The 13,644-nt window shown below is 39.6% G+C and overlaps 1 protein-coding gene across 2 annotated transcripts in view; it reads right to left on the bottom strand.

Moving 5' to 3' along the window:
* Positions 1-3,497: 3,497 nt before the first annotated feature.
* The window catches only part of AFF2 (ALF transcription elongation factor 2), a 592,065-nt gene continuing 581,918 nt past the window's right edge, over positions 3,498-13,644 (bottom strand). For both annotated transcript variants that reach the window (XM_008273461.5, XM_051831608.3), the window contains 2 exons: positions 13,279-13,469; positions 3,498-7,941 (listed from right to left, as the gene is read on the bottom strand). In XM_008273461.5, the coding sequence (XP_008271683.3) occupies positions 7,820-7,941; positions 13,279-13,469 (313 nt within the window). In that variant the 3' untranslated portion in view covers positions 3,498-7,819. The remainder of the gene's footprint in view (positions 7,942-13,278; positions 13,470-13,644) is intronic.

Genomic DNA, 13,644 nt, shown 5'->3' with positions numbered 1-13,644 from the left:
CAAGTCTCAGTCAAATTACAGGAGATATAGGTGGAGTCATTTGTTAAGCTGCATTAGGTCTCAGAGGATATTATGAAAATGTTCTGCAAAAACCACCTCTGTCCTTCAGACCATTTGTCAGGGTAGGGTGCGGAAAGGCCCAATGAATTTTAAGTGTTCTTTCAAAACTCATCAATGTTCACCTAAATTTCATTCCTGGTCTATAAACTGATCTAATGCAGATTTACCAAAGACTCCCAAGTTCACAGTATTTTAATGAATAAGGGATGGAGTGAGGAAAGGGAGGAAGACAGGTAGAGAAAGAGAGCGAGAGAGAGAGAAGCAATCAAAATATTTCTTCAAAAATAACAGACAGACCCTCTCCAAACAAAAACAAATAAATGAAATACAAAAGAATGGAAAAGGAAAAGGATAAAGGAAAAAAAGAATCTAAAAAGTCTTGAATGAAGTTCTCTACGGTATTTCTTGAATAGAGATGTATTGTTCACATTTATAATGGTTAGAGCAGCATCTGAAGATGTTTGCCTTTGCCTGACTTCCAACTAAAGTTCATTGAAAAATCCTGGAATGAACATTGTCTCATCTGCCTGCACACACTCCACTTGTGCCAAAATTATGTAGCAAAGATCAAAATGCTGTTCCACAAAGTTATACAATTGGACAAATGAGTTCAACAGACTAATATTTGTACTGCCACATAATGATGTAGTTATTATAGTATTATGATATCATAACATAGTATGCCTTTGCAGGTGGTATGTTTTAATTCAGGACACACATATTTTTATTAATCTGTTATGTCTGAAAAGAATGAATAAGTACAATTTCACATTTAATCGAACTATCCATTTGTTTAGAGAGAGAAAGGACACTAACTTGAAAGCAAAAGCTGAAGCAAGAGCGAGAATGCAAGAGATAGAGGGAGAAGTAACAACAACCACAGCTACAGGCACAACTACCACCACCACAACAAAAAGGAAACTAGGCTTTTCTTTGAAGGATCTAAACAAGTGTGCAAGGGGGGAATTTTAGGCATCTTCTGATACCAAGGATCATTTCTGAACATGGTATGTCCACAAGATTCATTTTTGACATATTCATTTTATTGAAGACAACACCACATCAACCAATCTTTAAAAGTACTATTCTGATGAAAATAGAAATACAAGAGCAATTTGTACAAAGGAATAAATGTGAGGGATTTCATAGCAGATACTTCTCTTTATAAAATATCCAGAGAGTAGCATCAAACAGGAGGAAAACTATTTGACAAATTCTCTGGAGACAGAATCAATTTCATTTATAATATTTGTGGGCGAATATGCTTGATTGGTGAGTATGGTTTTGCAATAAGGGATGCATGGGATGATGGTAAACACATTTCTAGCTCTTTCCGGCCATGAAAACCTGCCCATTGCCTAGGGATACTCAAGAGTCCTGGTGTAGGTGTAATGCCAATAAAACAGACCCAACGTCACCATTCTCCAGTTAGGACAAATGTTTCACGAATTGCAGAGGGCATAAAATTCCAAACTCAGCTATTGTGCAGGCCACAGAAAGAACTGCAGATGCAAAAGATAAGAAGTCTAGAAAGAAGGAGCAGGCAGGGATGTCTTCAAGGACTAACATACAAACAGGGACACAGGCCTGGTCAGAACACGGACATGTTTAAAGAGAAACAGGATTTTATGAAAACTTCTTCAACCTTTGCACTTACAAACCTCTCATTAACTGCAAAAGATGCAGAGGACCAGGGGAATGGATTCTTGGAAATTTTTCTATTCTACTCTCAGGATGATTTATGACGAGGTGCTCTAATAAGCAAAGGTGTGTGTGATTGTGTGCATATGTGCTTAGCATCATTCTCTTAGAAAAAATAGACTGCACTCTAAGCCTTCTTGTTAGTGACCTTAGTTTTATCCACCCTGGGTGGAAAAGATAATTATTTTAGTTTGGACAATCCTTTCTGAATATCAGTGAAGTAATTGATACAGAAAACATTCTGGTTTAAATTCAGAGCTGAGACAGTAAGTAGATTGGTTTAATTAAAAACAAATGTTAAAAAAAGACTTAGATTCCTAGTAATATAATATTACTAGAATAGAATAGAATAGAATAAAATAGAATAGAATAGAAAGAATAGAATCTCCCGAATAGCAATGTGGAGATGTGGGAATTACTGTGTTTCCATGTTATGAGGAAACATCTAAGTAAATTGTGGATTGTAGTATTCTCCACAGAGGCTCTGTAACTACTTTAGCCAAGTTGGATTTAAAAGTTTGGAATCCTACTTGGGAATCAAAATACTGATAATAGTAATAATAATGGTAAACCACTCACCTATCCTTTAAAACCAATCATGAGTGTTTTCTAAGTGCTTATTTCACATTTAGTTAACCTATGAGATGTAGAGATGAGGAAATCATTGCCACTGCCTCATCTGTCCTTTCAGCTCAAAAGGGCTTCATCTTTTTAGCTTTCTACTGCTGAAAACCTGGGCCTCCAGGGTGGCTGCTATGTCTCAGGGCCTCATTATGAACCACCCATTCATAAAATACCGATTGATGTTTTAAAACAAAGTAGCAGTTTTAGTCATTGCAACGTGTGTATGTGTTTGTGGGTGTATGTCTTTGTGTGTGTGGTGGGGTGTATATAGGCATGTCCTCAGGGACAGATGTGGGAAACCTGAACCCTCTTTGCCTGGCTGCATGCAGTAGTGTGGTGGAGCTGGCTCATTCAGGCTCACAGGAGATGATTATGTGAAACTTTTCCCAAATCTGTATGCAGTGATGTCACAGTTTGTGGCTTGAAGCCCGTCATGGTGGCAGTATGTACATGGAGGAAATTGGCCATTGCAACAAATCAAGTGTTTTGTCTTTGTCTTTTCAAAGAGCTGACTGATAAACATTTTACCAGCACACCATTGGCTGCACATTAGACTGACTGAAGGAGATGTTAGCTCTTAGGCTGAACTACATGGCAGCAACCCAGCATCTCTGAGGTTTCAGAAATTTGGTTTCCTGCCCAAAAGCTCCTTCTGCCCTGGTTTCACAAGCACTGCAGAACCACAGAAGGACGTGAACACCTGGGATGCATTTGGTGACTCATCATCCCGACTCCGGACTCTACTATCAGAGACCCTTTTGGTGTTTTGTAGGCACACAAGTGATGCAGGAAAAAACCAAATAGGGGAAGCAGCTGAAATTCTCCCTGGATATGGCAGCTGGCTTCCTGCTGCAGAGACTGGAGAATAGTGAGTCCTGGGGGAAACAAGCTATCCCCAGCTGAAAGCGTCCGCTGGGCATTTGTCAGGAAGTCCCCCAGCTGCTCTGCATGCAGTTGCTCACCAGCAACTGCTGCTGGGCAGGCGGGCTTGGGCTTGCCGCTGCAACGTCCTGTCGGGGGCCTGGTAGCAGTTTTCCTTTGCTGTCCCCTTCCCTCCTCAGAGCTGGATACAAATCAAAGAGCCAACAAAATGGAGGTCACTGGCAAAAGAGTTTGAAATTTTGAATGATTTTTATTAAACACCATTAGTCTACACTGCACAGTTAATGAAACAGCAAAGCTCCAATCTCTTTGAAGAATGATGATCGATCATGGATCTGAAGAGCAGTTCAGAGTCCCCTAACCCAATGTGAGTGCTATGAATGATTCTTTAACATCTCATGTCAGAAGCAGAAAGGGCAAGAACTGCAGGCTGGCCTCCCAGGGGCTTCCCTACCCACCACTCCCAATTCCTACCCACACCCCCTCTCCACCTTCCTCACTATGTAATCTTCTAGTAAATAGATTACAGAGAAAAATTTGATACTCTTGGTAAAGAGAGCATCTAGATCTGTGAGGAGGAGAATGGAAAGGGAGTGAATACTTTTTTTTTTTCACCAAAAGTATCAGATGGTAGGATTAATGTCTGAGATCAGCCTATGTGATTAGTCTCCTGCCAGGGTAAATGCTGATTATCAATACACAGATGCCATTTCTGTTGTTGGAGTTTGCTAACACCAAAGAGAAAATGAATCAGAGTTTAATTATAAGAATAAGGCTGTGAGTGGAAATGAGAAACAACAGCAACAACAACAATAACAACGACGACAAAGAATTTAGTCTGCCAGTTGCATAACAGAACACTGACAACTGGCTCAATATTTTTCCCCACAGAATTGAATTTGGGGGCACTGAATCAACCCATTCATTTGATATTGTGTAGCTATATCATCTCGCCACACATTTTTCTCAATGGGGATAGTGATGCTTTTCTAAGCAAACAATTCATTGCTTTACTGAGTAGTCCTACCCAGTGATCCAGTTTGGCGTTCCCACCTGCCAGCTCATGCAGGTGAATTTTATCATGTGTGTTGAGAAGTTTATGAGGGTTTTACCCTCACAGCTCAGTCAATTCTGCCTTCAAAATGCTTTGTGACTCCAAAGTCCAACTTTAATCTCTGGGATACAGATTGGAATAACACAAAACTTTGAAATTGATAGCTTAGGGAAAGACATGGTAGAAAAATATCTTTCCATTGCAGACCAAATCCAATGTCTTTCTTGATGGCTCATCCAAATGAAAACCCATCCATTTGGAAACTCAAAAAAAAAAAAAAAACATTTTAGTCAATGGTATCTAATTTTGCAGCTTGGTCATTGACTAAACATTCAGATCTTTTTATTTCAATACACAGGTAAAAGGGGTCTCAGTTCCAAGTCTTTTAAAAGTAGCAACATCTAATCTGCTTTTCCAATTATGTCATCCAAATATAAAATGACTAGCATTTTCCCAATGAGATTATTAAGTAATTAACAGTCTACAGGCTGGCTAACAACATGCTTATAGCTAAATTCTACCCCAAGAACCACACTAGTAAACTCTTTTCAAATCAATCCTACCTACCAAACTCAGACAGTAATATGACAAAACCACTAAAAAATCCAAAGCTAATTAAAAATACAAGCCAAGCCAACGTTCTAACACAAACTTGTCAAATTCTCTGTGGTTGGAGCTTGGGTGACAAATGAAGGCATAGTGGTGGCCTTATCTGGGTCACCCTGCAGAGCTGAGAATGGGCCATATATCTGCTGAGATGCAGCTGCTCCTTACTCTGCTTGTTACTTTACCTCAATGTGATTATTTAGATGTGTCTCTCCAAGTCTTTGTCTAGGTCTAGAGGCAGTTTCTCTCACTGCCAGCCACATGTCTTGTAACCATCCCACAAACTGGTATGCTGAAAAGATTAACTTGACAACATATTTCAATCCCTTAATCCCTCAAATAGCTGCACACAAACAACACACATTGCCATTTACACTGTGATGAATAGAGTGCCCAGAAAACAGCAACAATCCTTAATTATGACACCAAAAGACCTCTTATCTCTAGGGATAGGAAGGTAATTTATCCTCCATGTTTAATTGGCTTCTAAGCTGCCTTAAAAGCGGATCTACTAGATAATCAGGTGGTGATCCAGAGCTCAACTGTCAGATTGATAACTATGCTGATGACTTGGCACATACTTCACACTCAGCTACCAGAGATGACATAGAATCCTCTTACCACCCTGTTGTATGTACGTAGATATAACAAGTCACTGAAACTAGAGCTGGAAGTCTTTCACACATGAGGCAATATGTTTATTTTCTTGGGAACTGCCCCTAACAGTCTAATATCTAGTTTCTGGAGATTTAATTTCAAGAATCTACTTCTAAATCCATGATGGTTTAGGATTGTGGTATAGGTTGAACTTACAAGTCAAGCAAGTAGGCTTCATTATGCAGTAGTAGCCAGGTACTCTACCTGGTAGGCCATGGAAAACCAATAATTTGAGTTAATGCAAAGTCATCAGGTTAATTTTTATATGTGATACCCATCTTGGGTGTTCAGTGTCTTTCATATTACCATTCTCCTCATTGAAGAGGCTCAGAAAAGATTCTTTCAAGTTTCGTGTGTGTGTGTGTGTGTGTGCATATATATGTGAGTGGTGTTGTTGAGACTGTAAACATAAGGCTCAACCACAGTGGGAGCATAAAAAGTGCTGGGTTCAGCTGCTTGGATGCTCCCATCAGTCATATTAAAAACATGCTTCGTCATTGGAGTATAACTTCCACAACCTTATTATACAACAAAGGGCCTTAAAATCAAAGAGGACCAGAGCAGAGCTCAAGTCTGGCTGTTTGCAACTTGGGATATACCTAACCTTGACAATGAGAGTGCAAAATGTTGATCTACTGCTTCTTTCACAGACTGCATGACTTTCTTTAAAAATAATACAAATATGTATCTTTCATGTGCATATCTATTATTTACTTGGTCCTAATTCAGTGAACAGAATTCGATAGCTCAATGGAATAAAGGTTAAATGGAATTATATATCACCAGGTAATTACAAGTAACTAATACATGGATAGTGTTTACTAAAAGTGGGGATTCTTCTGGTGAGTTGGAACACCAAAAAGGATATTTACATTGTGGTTTTTAGGGACAGAAAATGAATGCATAAGATCATAAGGAATAGGGAAATATTTCCAAATTAGATGAACTCTTCCCATTAGTTAGGGCTTGTTCAGAGAACTGCAGTATGAAGCACTACCACAATACTCATTTTTCTTTATAAAAATGTGGCTACTACTTAGAGAGTTTGGGGTTTTCTTTGGAATTTTCATGTAAATGATTCATGTTAATATTAACTTTAGTAAAATTAGTGACTTAATCTTAGTCACAATCTAATGTGCCCCCAATAAAAAGAAAAGGAAAGGAAATAAAGATAAAATAAAATAGAAAACAGATAAAAGAAATACGGAAGAATGGAAAATGTAGATAATAATTGGAGAAGTCCAGATTTCAAAGCCAGTAGGAAGCAAACTGTATATTATTACTTCTAGGTAATGATAACTTGACTTTTGTTTCCATAGATTTGAGCAAAATGCAAATTAAAAATCCTGCCAGTTAAGGAGGCAGAGGTGTGAATTTCTTGTCAGACATTTTTCAGAACTAACCTATCTCCCAATTCTAAGACTGGAGTGCAGCATTTTGGTTACCAAACTGCTCTTCAAAAGAGCTTTGCACAAAGAGAATCCCAGGTGATCATTTATGCTTCAATTCAAAAATATTTATGCCAGCTGACACCTTAAAGCTGTCAAAATAAATGTTGCCTCTCCTTATCATCATTAATATTTTGAAAAATAGGGAATCAGGTAAGGGATAACAAAAAAATCCTATGCTCAGACATGGTATAGCATCATTTTACAAGTGGGATTGCTATGCTCATTTATTTTCTCATTACTCTTGATTTTGCGGTGTTGCTACAACATCTAAGGCATGGGTTTGACAATGAAAATTCTCATGTGAAGATTGAGTCTGTGGTAATCACCAGAGTTTATCAGTGGATTCTGAAATATGTTCTTTTCTGGACCTAACAGCATAGTTAGCTGAAAATCTTTGCAGGTCCCTATGTGTAAGTTCTCATCCATATTTCATTTCTCAGGAACCTGTCATCAACACAAATACCTCCCATTATTTGTTTTTGATAGTGTGGACTTAAAACAATCTTGAAGGGATGGTCATTCTATAAAGCACAAAATAAATGGTGGGATCTGGGAAATGCATATCAAACACTGAAAAATGACTAAGTAAAAAAACATATACTGCTATCAAGTTGTAGTGTCCACTTAAAATGATTTAAGTTTTTTTTACAGATATCAAAAGAAGCATAAAAACAAACAGAACCAAAGAGAATTTTCCCAAATGAGTGGAGTTCCACCAGTGACCATTGCTGTGCTGGCAGAGGTAGAGTAATGGGTGGTGATGCTAGAGATGGGAGGGCACCAACTACAACAAATGAGCATCGATGCGCAGCCAACACAGTCCCTGGCGAACGTAGCGGACAAGATTGGTCATGCTGCTGTGCTGTGTCAGAGGCCCCATCAACGTGTCCAGGTCACCAAAGAATTCTGAAAATCAGAGCAGTTCTTTGTCAGGCCTTTAAATGCTATCATGGAAATATGCGCCAGACTAAAAAATGGCCTTCACATAACACCACAACAATTAATCATTTGTTCATTCATTCATTCATTTAACAATAATTTACAGAGTAACCACTAGGACACCAGAACATCATATGGACATGAAGTACTGCTATTTTAATCTTTAGCGAACTCCAAAAACTCAGTAGCACAAATGATGTTTGTAAGTGTTATTATGATTAATAAAACACAATTCACTTAAATCTGTATTTGAATTCATACTAATTTTTTAAAAAACAGTACATATCTTCTCAGATATCAGATTCTAAGAGCAAATTAAAACTCCATGAAAGTTTGTTATACACACACATACACATGCACACACACGAAGGTACTTCAAAAAGTTCTGTGGATGGTGCAGGTGTTGTAGTGCAGTGGGTTAAGTCACAGCTTAGGACACTCACATCCCATATCAAAGTGCTGGTTCACATCCTGGCTACTCTATCTCTGATCTAGCTTCTTGCTGATGCACACCCTGGGAAACAGCAGGTGATGGCTCAAGTAGTTTGATCCCTGCCACCCATGTGGAAAACCTCGATTGAGTTCTAGGCTCCTAGCTTCAGCATGACCTAGCACTGGCTACTGAAGTCATTTGGAGAGTAAACCAGGAGATGAAAGATCTCTCTCTCTCTTTCTCTCTCTCTCTCTCTCTCTCTCTCTCTCTCCCTCCCTCCCCTCCCTTCTTCCTCCCCTTCTCTCTCTCTCCAATGCTCTGCCTTTCAAATAAATGAATATATAAATGAATATTTTTAAAAAATTACGAATAAATGGAATTTAAAAGTAAGTTTACTTTGGTACAACAAATTTTCAAAATCCAGGCACACTTTTTTCATAATATTCATTTTTCATGAACTTTTTCAAGACTCCTTGTGTGTATATGTGTATGTGCATGTGAGTGTATCTGTATATACACACATCTATTACTATGTATTATATATAAACATATATTTGCTTATATTTTATATGGAAATTCATATATAATATGTAATATTTATATATGTTTAAAACATAAATTACATGTAAAAATATATGTCCTATAAGGGGACTGCAAAAAGTTTAAAGGATATTCATATTATCTCTTTTTTAAGACTTATTTATTTATTTGAAAGGCAGAGTTACAGATAGGTAGAGGAAGAAAGAGAGAGAGAGAGAGAGAGAGAGAGAGAGAAAGACCTTCTATCCACTGGTTCACTCCCCAGCTGACTGCAATGGCTGGAGCTGCGCCGACCCAAAGCCAGGAGCCAGGAGCTTTTTCCAGGTCTTTCACATGGGTTCAGGGCCCAAGGACTTGGGCCATCTTCTACTGCTATCCCAGGGCATAGCAGAGAGCTGAATCGGAAGTGCAGCAGCTGGGACTCGAACCAGCACCCATATGGGATGCCAGTACTGCAAGCAGTGGCATTACCTGCTAAGCCAGAGAGCTAGCCCCTCATATTATCCTTTAATTCCATTTCCAAGAAGTTTTTGAATCTCCTTTGTTTACAATAAAATTGTTGTTAGAAATGTGTATCCATAAAATTGTCCTTATACAAAATATTTCAAGAAGCTCAGTATCAAGCGGTTTCTCATCTTACATGTTTTTGAATTAAAAATTCTCTCTTTTCTTTTTGTCTAAATGAATTGTGGTTACTTATTTTTCTTGGCATTTTATAGACAAAGCTGGAGAATCTGGACAGCAATTATAGTCATCAGCATCCAGAGCCACATGACAGCTAGGATGCATCTGATTGGTAAGTTTTCTTACCAAATACTTTGGAATGTAAAGTGACCTGTGGATTTCTGTCACATCAGGACATGGTTGGTAAGAAGGCGTGGCTGATTCCCATTAAGTTGATGTAAGGAAGGGGCATTCCTGAGACTACTCCACTAACTCATGCAGCAAGAGGTTTAGAGCGTCTGTCTTGGGTGGAGAAGCATGTGAGAAAAACAATATGATATCTGAAAACTAGCCAGATGTCCTCTTTGCACATTTGAACTGATTTTCTAGCACTTGGTTCTGAGAGGGTTCTATGGTGTCCTCTTTGTTAGCTTCTGAAAGAGCAGGCCGCCTCAGTGGTGAGTAAATCACACCTGTGCTGGCTGGAGTGAGGAAGCTGGTGGGGTGGGGGAGCTGGTGAAGACTGTCCTAAACTGGTGGGGATGTTCTCCTGCCTTCTTGGAAAGCAATTTTTGTGTATGGGTTACCTGTGCTTGACTGATCAGCAGATGGTATTTCACTAAATAGTGCATTTACTCTTCATGTTATGTATAACATGTGGGTTGCTTCTTCAGGCATCAACTTCATTTGATTACGTGATAGATATTGTTTTAACTTGTACTATGCAATAAAAATAATTTCTTATAATAAGAGAGCAAATTATCATTGGCATCTAAAATATTTTCTTACATAATACAGTCTTTTTTTTTTTTTTTTTTTGACAGGCAGAGTGGACAGTGAGAGAGAGAGACAGAGAGAAAGGTCTTCCTTTGCCGTTGGTTCACCCTCCAATGGCCGCCGCGGCCGGCGCGCTGCGGCCGGCGCACCGCGCTGATCCGATGGCAGGAGCCAGGAGCCAGGTGCTTTTCCTGGTCTCCCATGGGGTGCAGGGCCCAAGCACCTGGGCCATCCTCCACTGCACTCCCTGGCCACAGCAGAGGGCTGGCCTGGAAGAGGGGCAACCGGGACAGAATCCGGCGCCCCGACCGGGACTAGAACCCGGTGTGCCGGCGCCGCTAGGCGGAGGATTAGCCTAGTGAGCCGCGGCGCCGGCTACATAATACAGTCTTAAAGAAAATGTTAAAGTACCCAGTCATTGTGGAATGAATGTGAAACCTTATATGAACCAGGACGTCCCCTGAGTGTTTTGTAAAGATCTCTCTATGGCATTCTTAACTAGACACCCAGGTCATTATTTTAATAACTGTTTCAAGTGAGCAGTGTAAACAGTTTGGCAGGTAGGCAACAGGACTTCTAGACTAAACGCCAGAGGGCACCATGAACTCCATTGACCCATTTCAACACCAGAATTGTCTTCAATAAGCCACCTGTATCTACATGGGTTGGAAGGTATGGCTGGAGTGGAGAACTTCCACTGGGACAGCCAACCTTAGTTGTCTATATTGTATCATTGGATGGAAAACTGTGAAAGTACATAGCTGTCTCCAGTGGGATGCAGAACTCCAACCAAATGGAAACCCTCACTTCCTCCATTTCCATACTGACAAACCAGATGAGAGAAGAATCCCCAAATCTTAGCAAATCAAATATTACAAGTGACTTAAACTCAAGCTTTGAGTTAATGAATCCAAACTAGGTCCTCACCATAGTGCACTGAAGGACCCAATGGACAGCATTAGCAGGACACATTTTCTCTCTGCAATTGGGGTGAGGGAGCTGTTCTGACTCAATATTAGAGAATTTAGCAACTCTTTGACATGCTGAGCTAATGACAAGATTACCATTATTTCACTCTAACATCAGCACATTTCACCATGTCACTCCTGGAAAGTTCTGTAGCTAATTTAGAAGGAATTACTTAGAAAGGGGGTGCAGTTTTAGAGAAAATCCATAAATATTGAACTGCCCTCCAGACACCAAAACAAAATAAGAGAAAGGGTGGAGGCAGACAAGCTTGGCAAATTTGAGATGCCCATATCTTTGCTTGCATTCTAGAACCCTGGGATGGTTCTGGTTTTGGGAGCCAGTCATCTCTGTATTTCCAGAAATCTGGAAAAGTAGACAATTTGTGAATTTCCCATTGCTCAGACAACTGAGTTCAGGATCTCACTGAAAGTCTTTGGGGATCCATTGTTAATCTTCCTTGCTTTATGGGCAGTGTAGTCTATTGGTTATGAATTAAGACTCTGGAATCAGACACTTCTAGATACAACAGCTGCTTCTAATAAACATTGAGAGCTGTGATATCATGGGTGAGTTTGTTAATCTCACTGAGTCTCAGTTTTCTTTATCTATAAAATAGGGATAAATGAAGCAACAAATGATCAAAGTAAATAGTATAGTTCCTGGCATACAGAACTGCACAAAGAAATGTAACCAATACATGCACAAATTTCCAGGAGTCTGAGTAAGTTTGTGCTTGGGCTGAGATTTGAAGTCTCAAATTATGTAATGTGCTTTGATGTCCAAAGAATCTTTGTGTTTATAGAAATATAATAATATGGATTAAAAAAAACTAGGTGCTTTACACATATGATTTAATTCAGCCTGTGGCCCCAGTCTGATTTCTGAAATGCCATATAACTGCTCAGACCTGGCATCACCTAAGCCCATCCCATGTACCTTAGATTGTGAAGAATGCTAATGCCTCCCCATTACTGGACATAGGTTTCTACTGTTCAAGACTGCTGGTTATATCATTGTAGTCTGATTCTGAAAGGCCCAAATCTGTCCCCACCAGTAACTGCTTGGCTCGAGTCAGCCAAGCCAAGTGAATGGCCAGGGCAAAAGTGTAGCTAATTTTTTCCCCATCTTCATTAGGATAGTGACACTTTGTTGTGCACCTAAATGACACCTTGTTGTGCACCCCTTTCAAAGTAATTCCTTCTAAATTAGCTACAGAACTTTCCAGGAGTGACATGGTGGAATGTGCTGATGTTAGAGTGAAATAATGCTAATGTTTATAATGGCAGTTTAAATAATGTTCATGGATGGCAGTTTGAGTCACCAAAAATTACTGACTCACTCTCTGGTGAAGTGGAGTTCTCTTTGCATTTGTTTTGTAGCAAACCTCATGCATCACCATGAACAGGAAGGACGCTGATTCTTCATCCAATCTGTCAGTGTGTGAAAAATACCAGCTTAGCTTTGGCCTTTGCTTCCAAATGCAAGCCACAATATCATGTACTCAAGTGGAGGTGATAATTTTGATGAAGGTAGCAACCCTTAGTTCTACTTTACCTCTCCAAAAAAAAAAAAAGTTAACAGAAGCCAGCAGGGTCTTAATTAATTTGCAAATCATTATTTTTGCTTTTGCCTCTGTTTCTCTGTATTGATCTTTATGACTGTGTAAAATTCTAAAATAGATTTTTGCCAACATCTCACAGTTTAGACTTGTTTAAGTTTTAAAGGAGAACACAATCTCAGGCCTTTTTCACTCTTTTGGCAAAAGTAGGTCACTGTGTCAGCTCTGAGATAACTCTCTCTTCCCTCACCTAAGCCCTGGAAGTAAGAAATGCAGGGAGATATAAAGCCACCAAAACTCAAGTCCTTCAAAGCACAATTGACTCCATCAGTATGTGAGCAATGGGTATAGCAGATGATCATACCTTTGTTCTCTCTTGTCAGTTTGTCAGCCATGTCCCAGTGTTCATAGCCCCGTAATACATTGCTAGTGATGTTGACATGACTGGCAGCCATGTGGTGAATACGCTGGGGGATGGTGACAGGGCCGTTGTTACAATTTCCCATGGCATTGATAGGAGAGACATTGTTGAGAGACACTGGGGAAGGAGTGTTCCTGGGAAATGGAAAGACAGTCCTTGTTATAGGCTGACAGGGAAGAATAACAGTGAGCCTCCAATTGACCCTCATCACTCTGGGATCTCCTCAGTATATCATTTGCCAGTGTGACGTTTAGCATGGTGCACAAAGATGATGCCCTCAGTGGAGTGCAGCCTCCCAGGATCTCTTCT

This window comes from Oryctolagus cuniculus, chromosome X, assembly GCF_051225735.1.
Source record: "Oryctolagus cuniculus isolate XC-2025 breed Fujian yellow rabbit chromosome X, ASM5122573v1, whole genome shotgun sequence".
Classification (NCBI taxonomy): domain Eukaryota; kingdom Metazoa; phylum Chordata; class Mammalia; order Lagomorpha; family Leporidae; genus Oryctolagus; species Oryctolagus cuniculus.
Note: the sequence above shows the minus strand (reverse complement) of the source record. Positions and strands in the feature narration are given on the sequence as shown.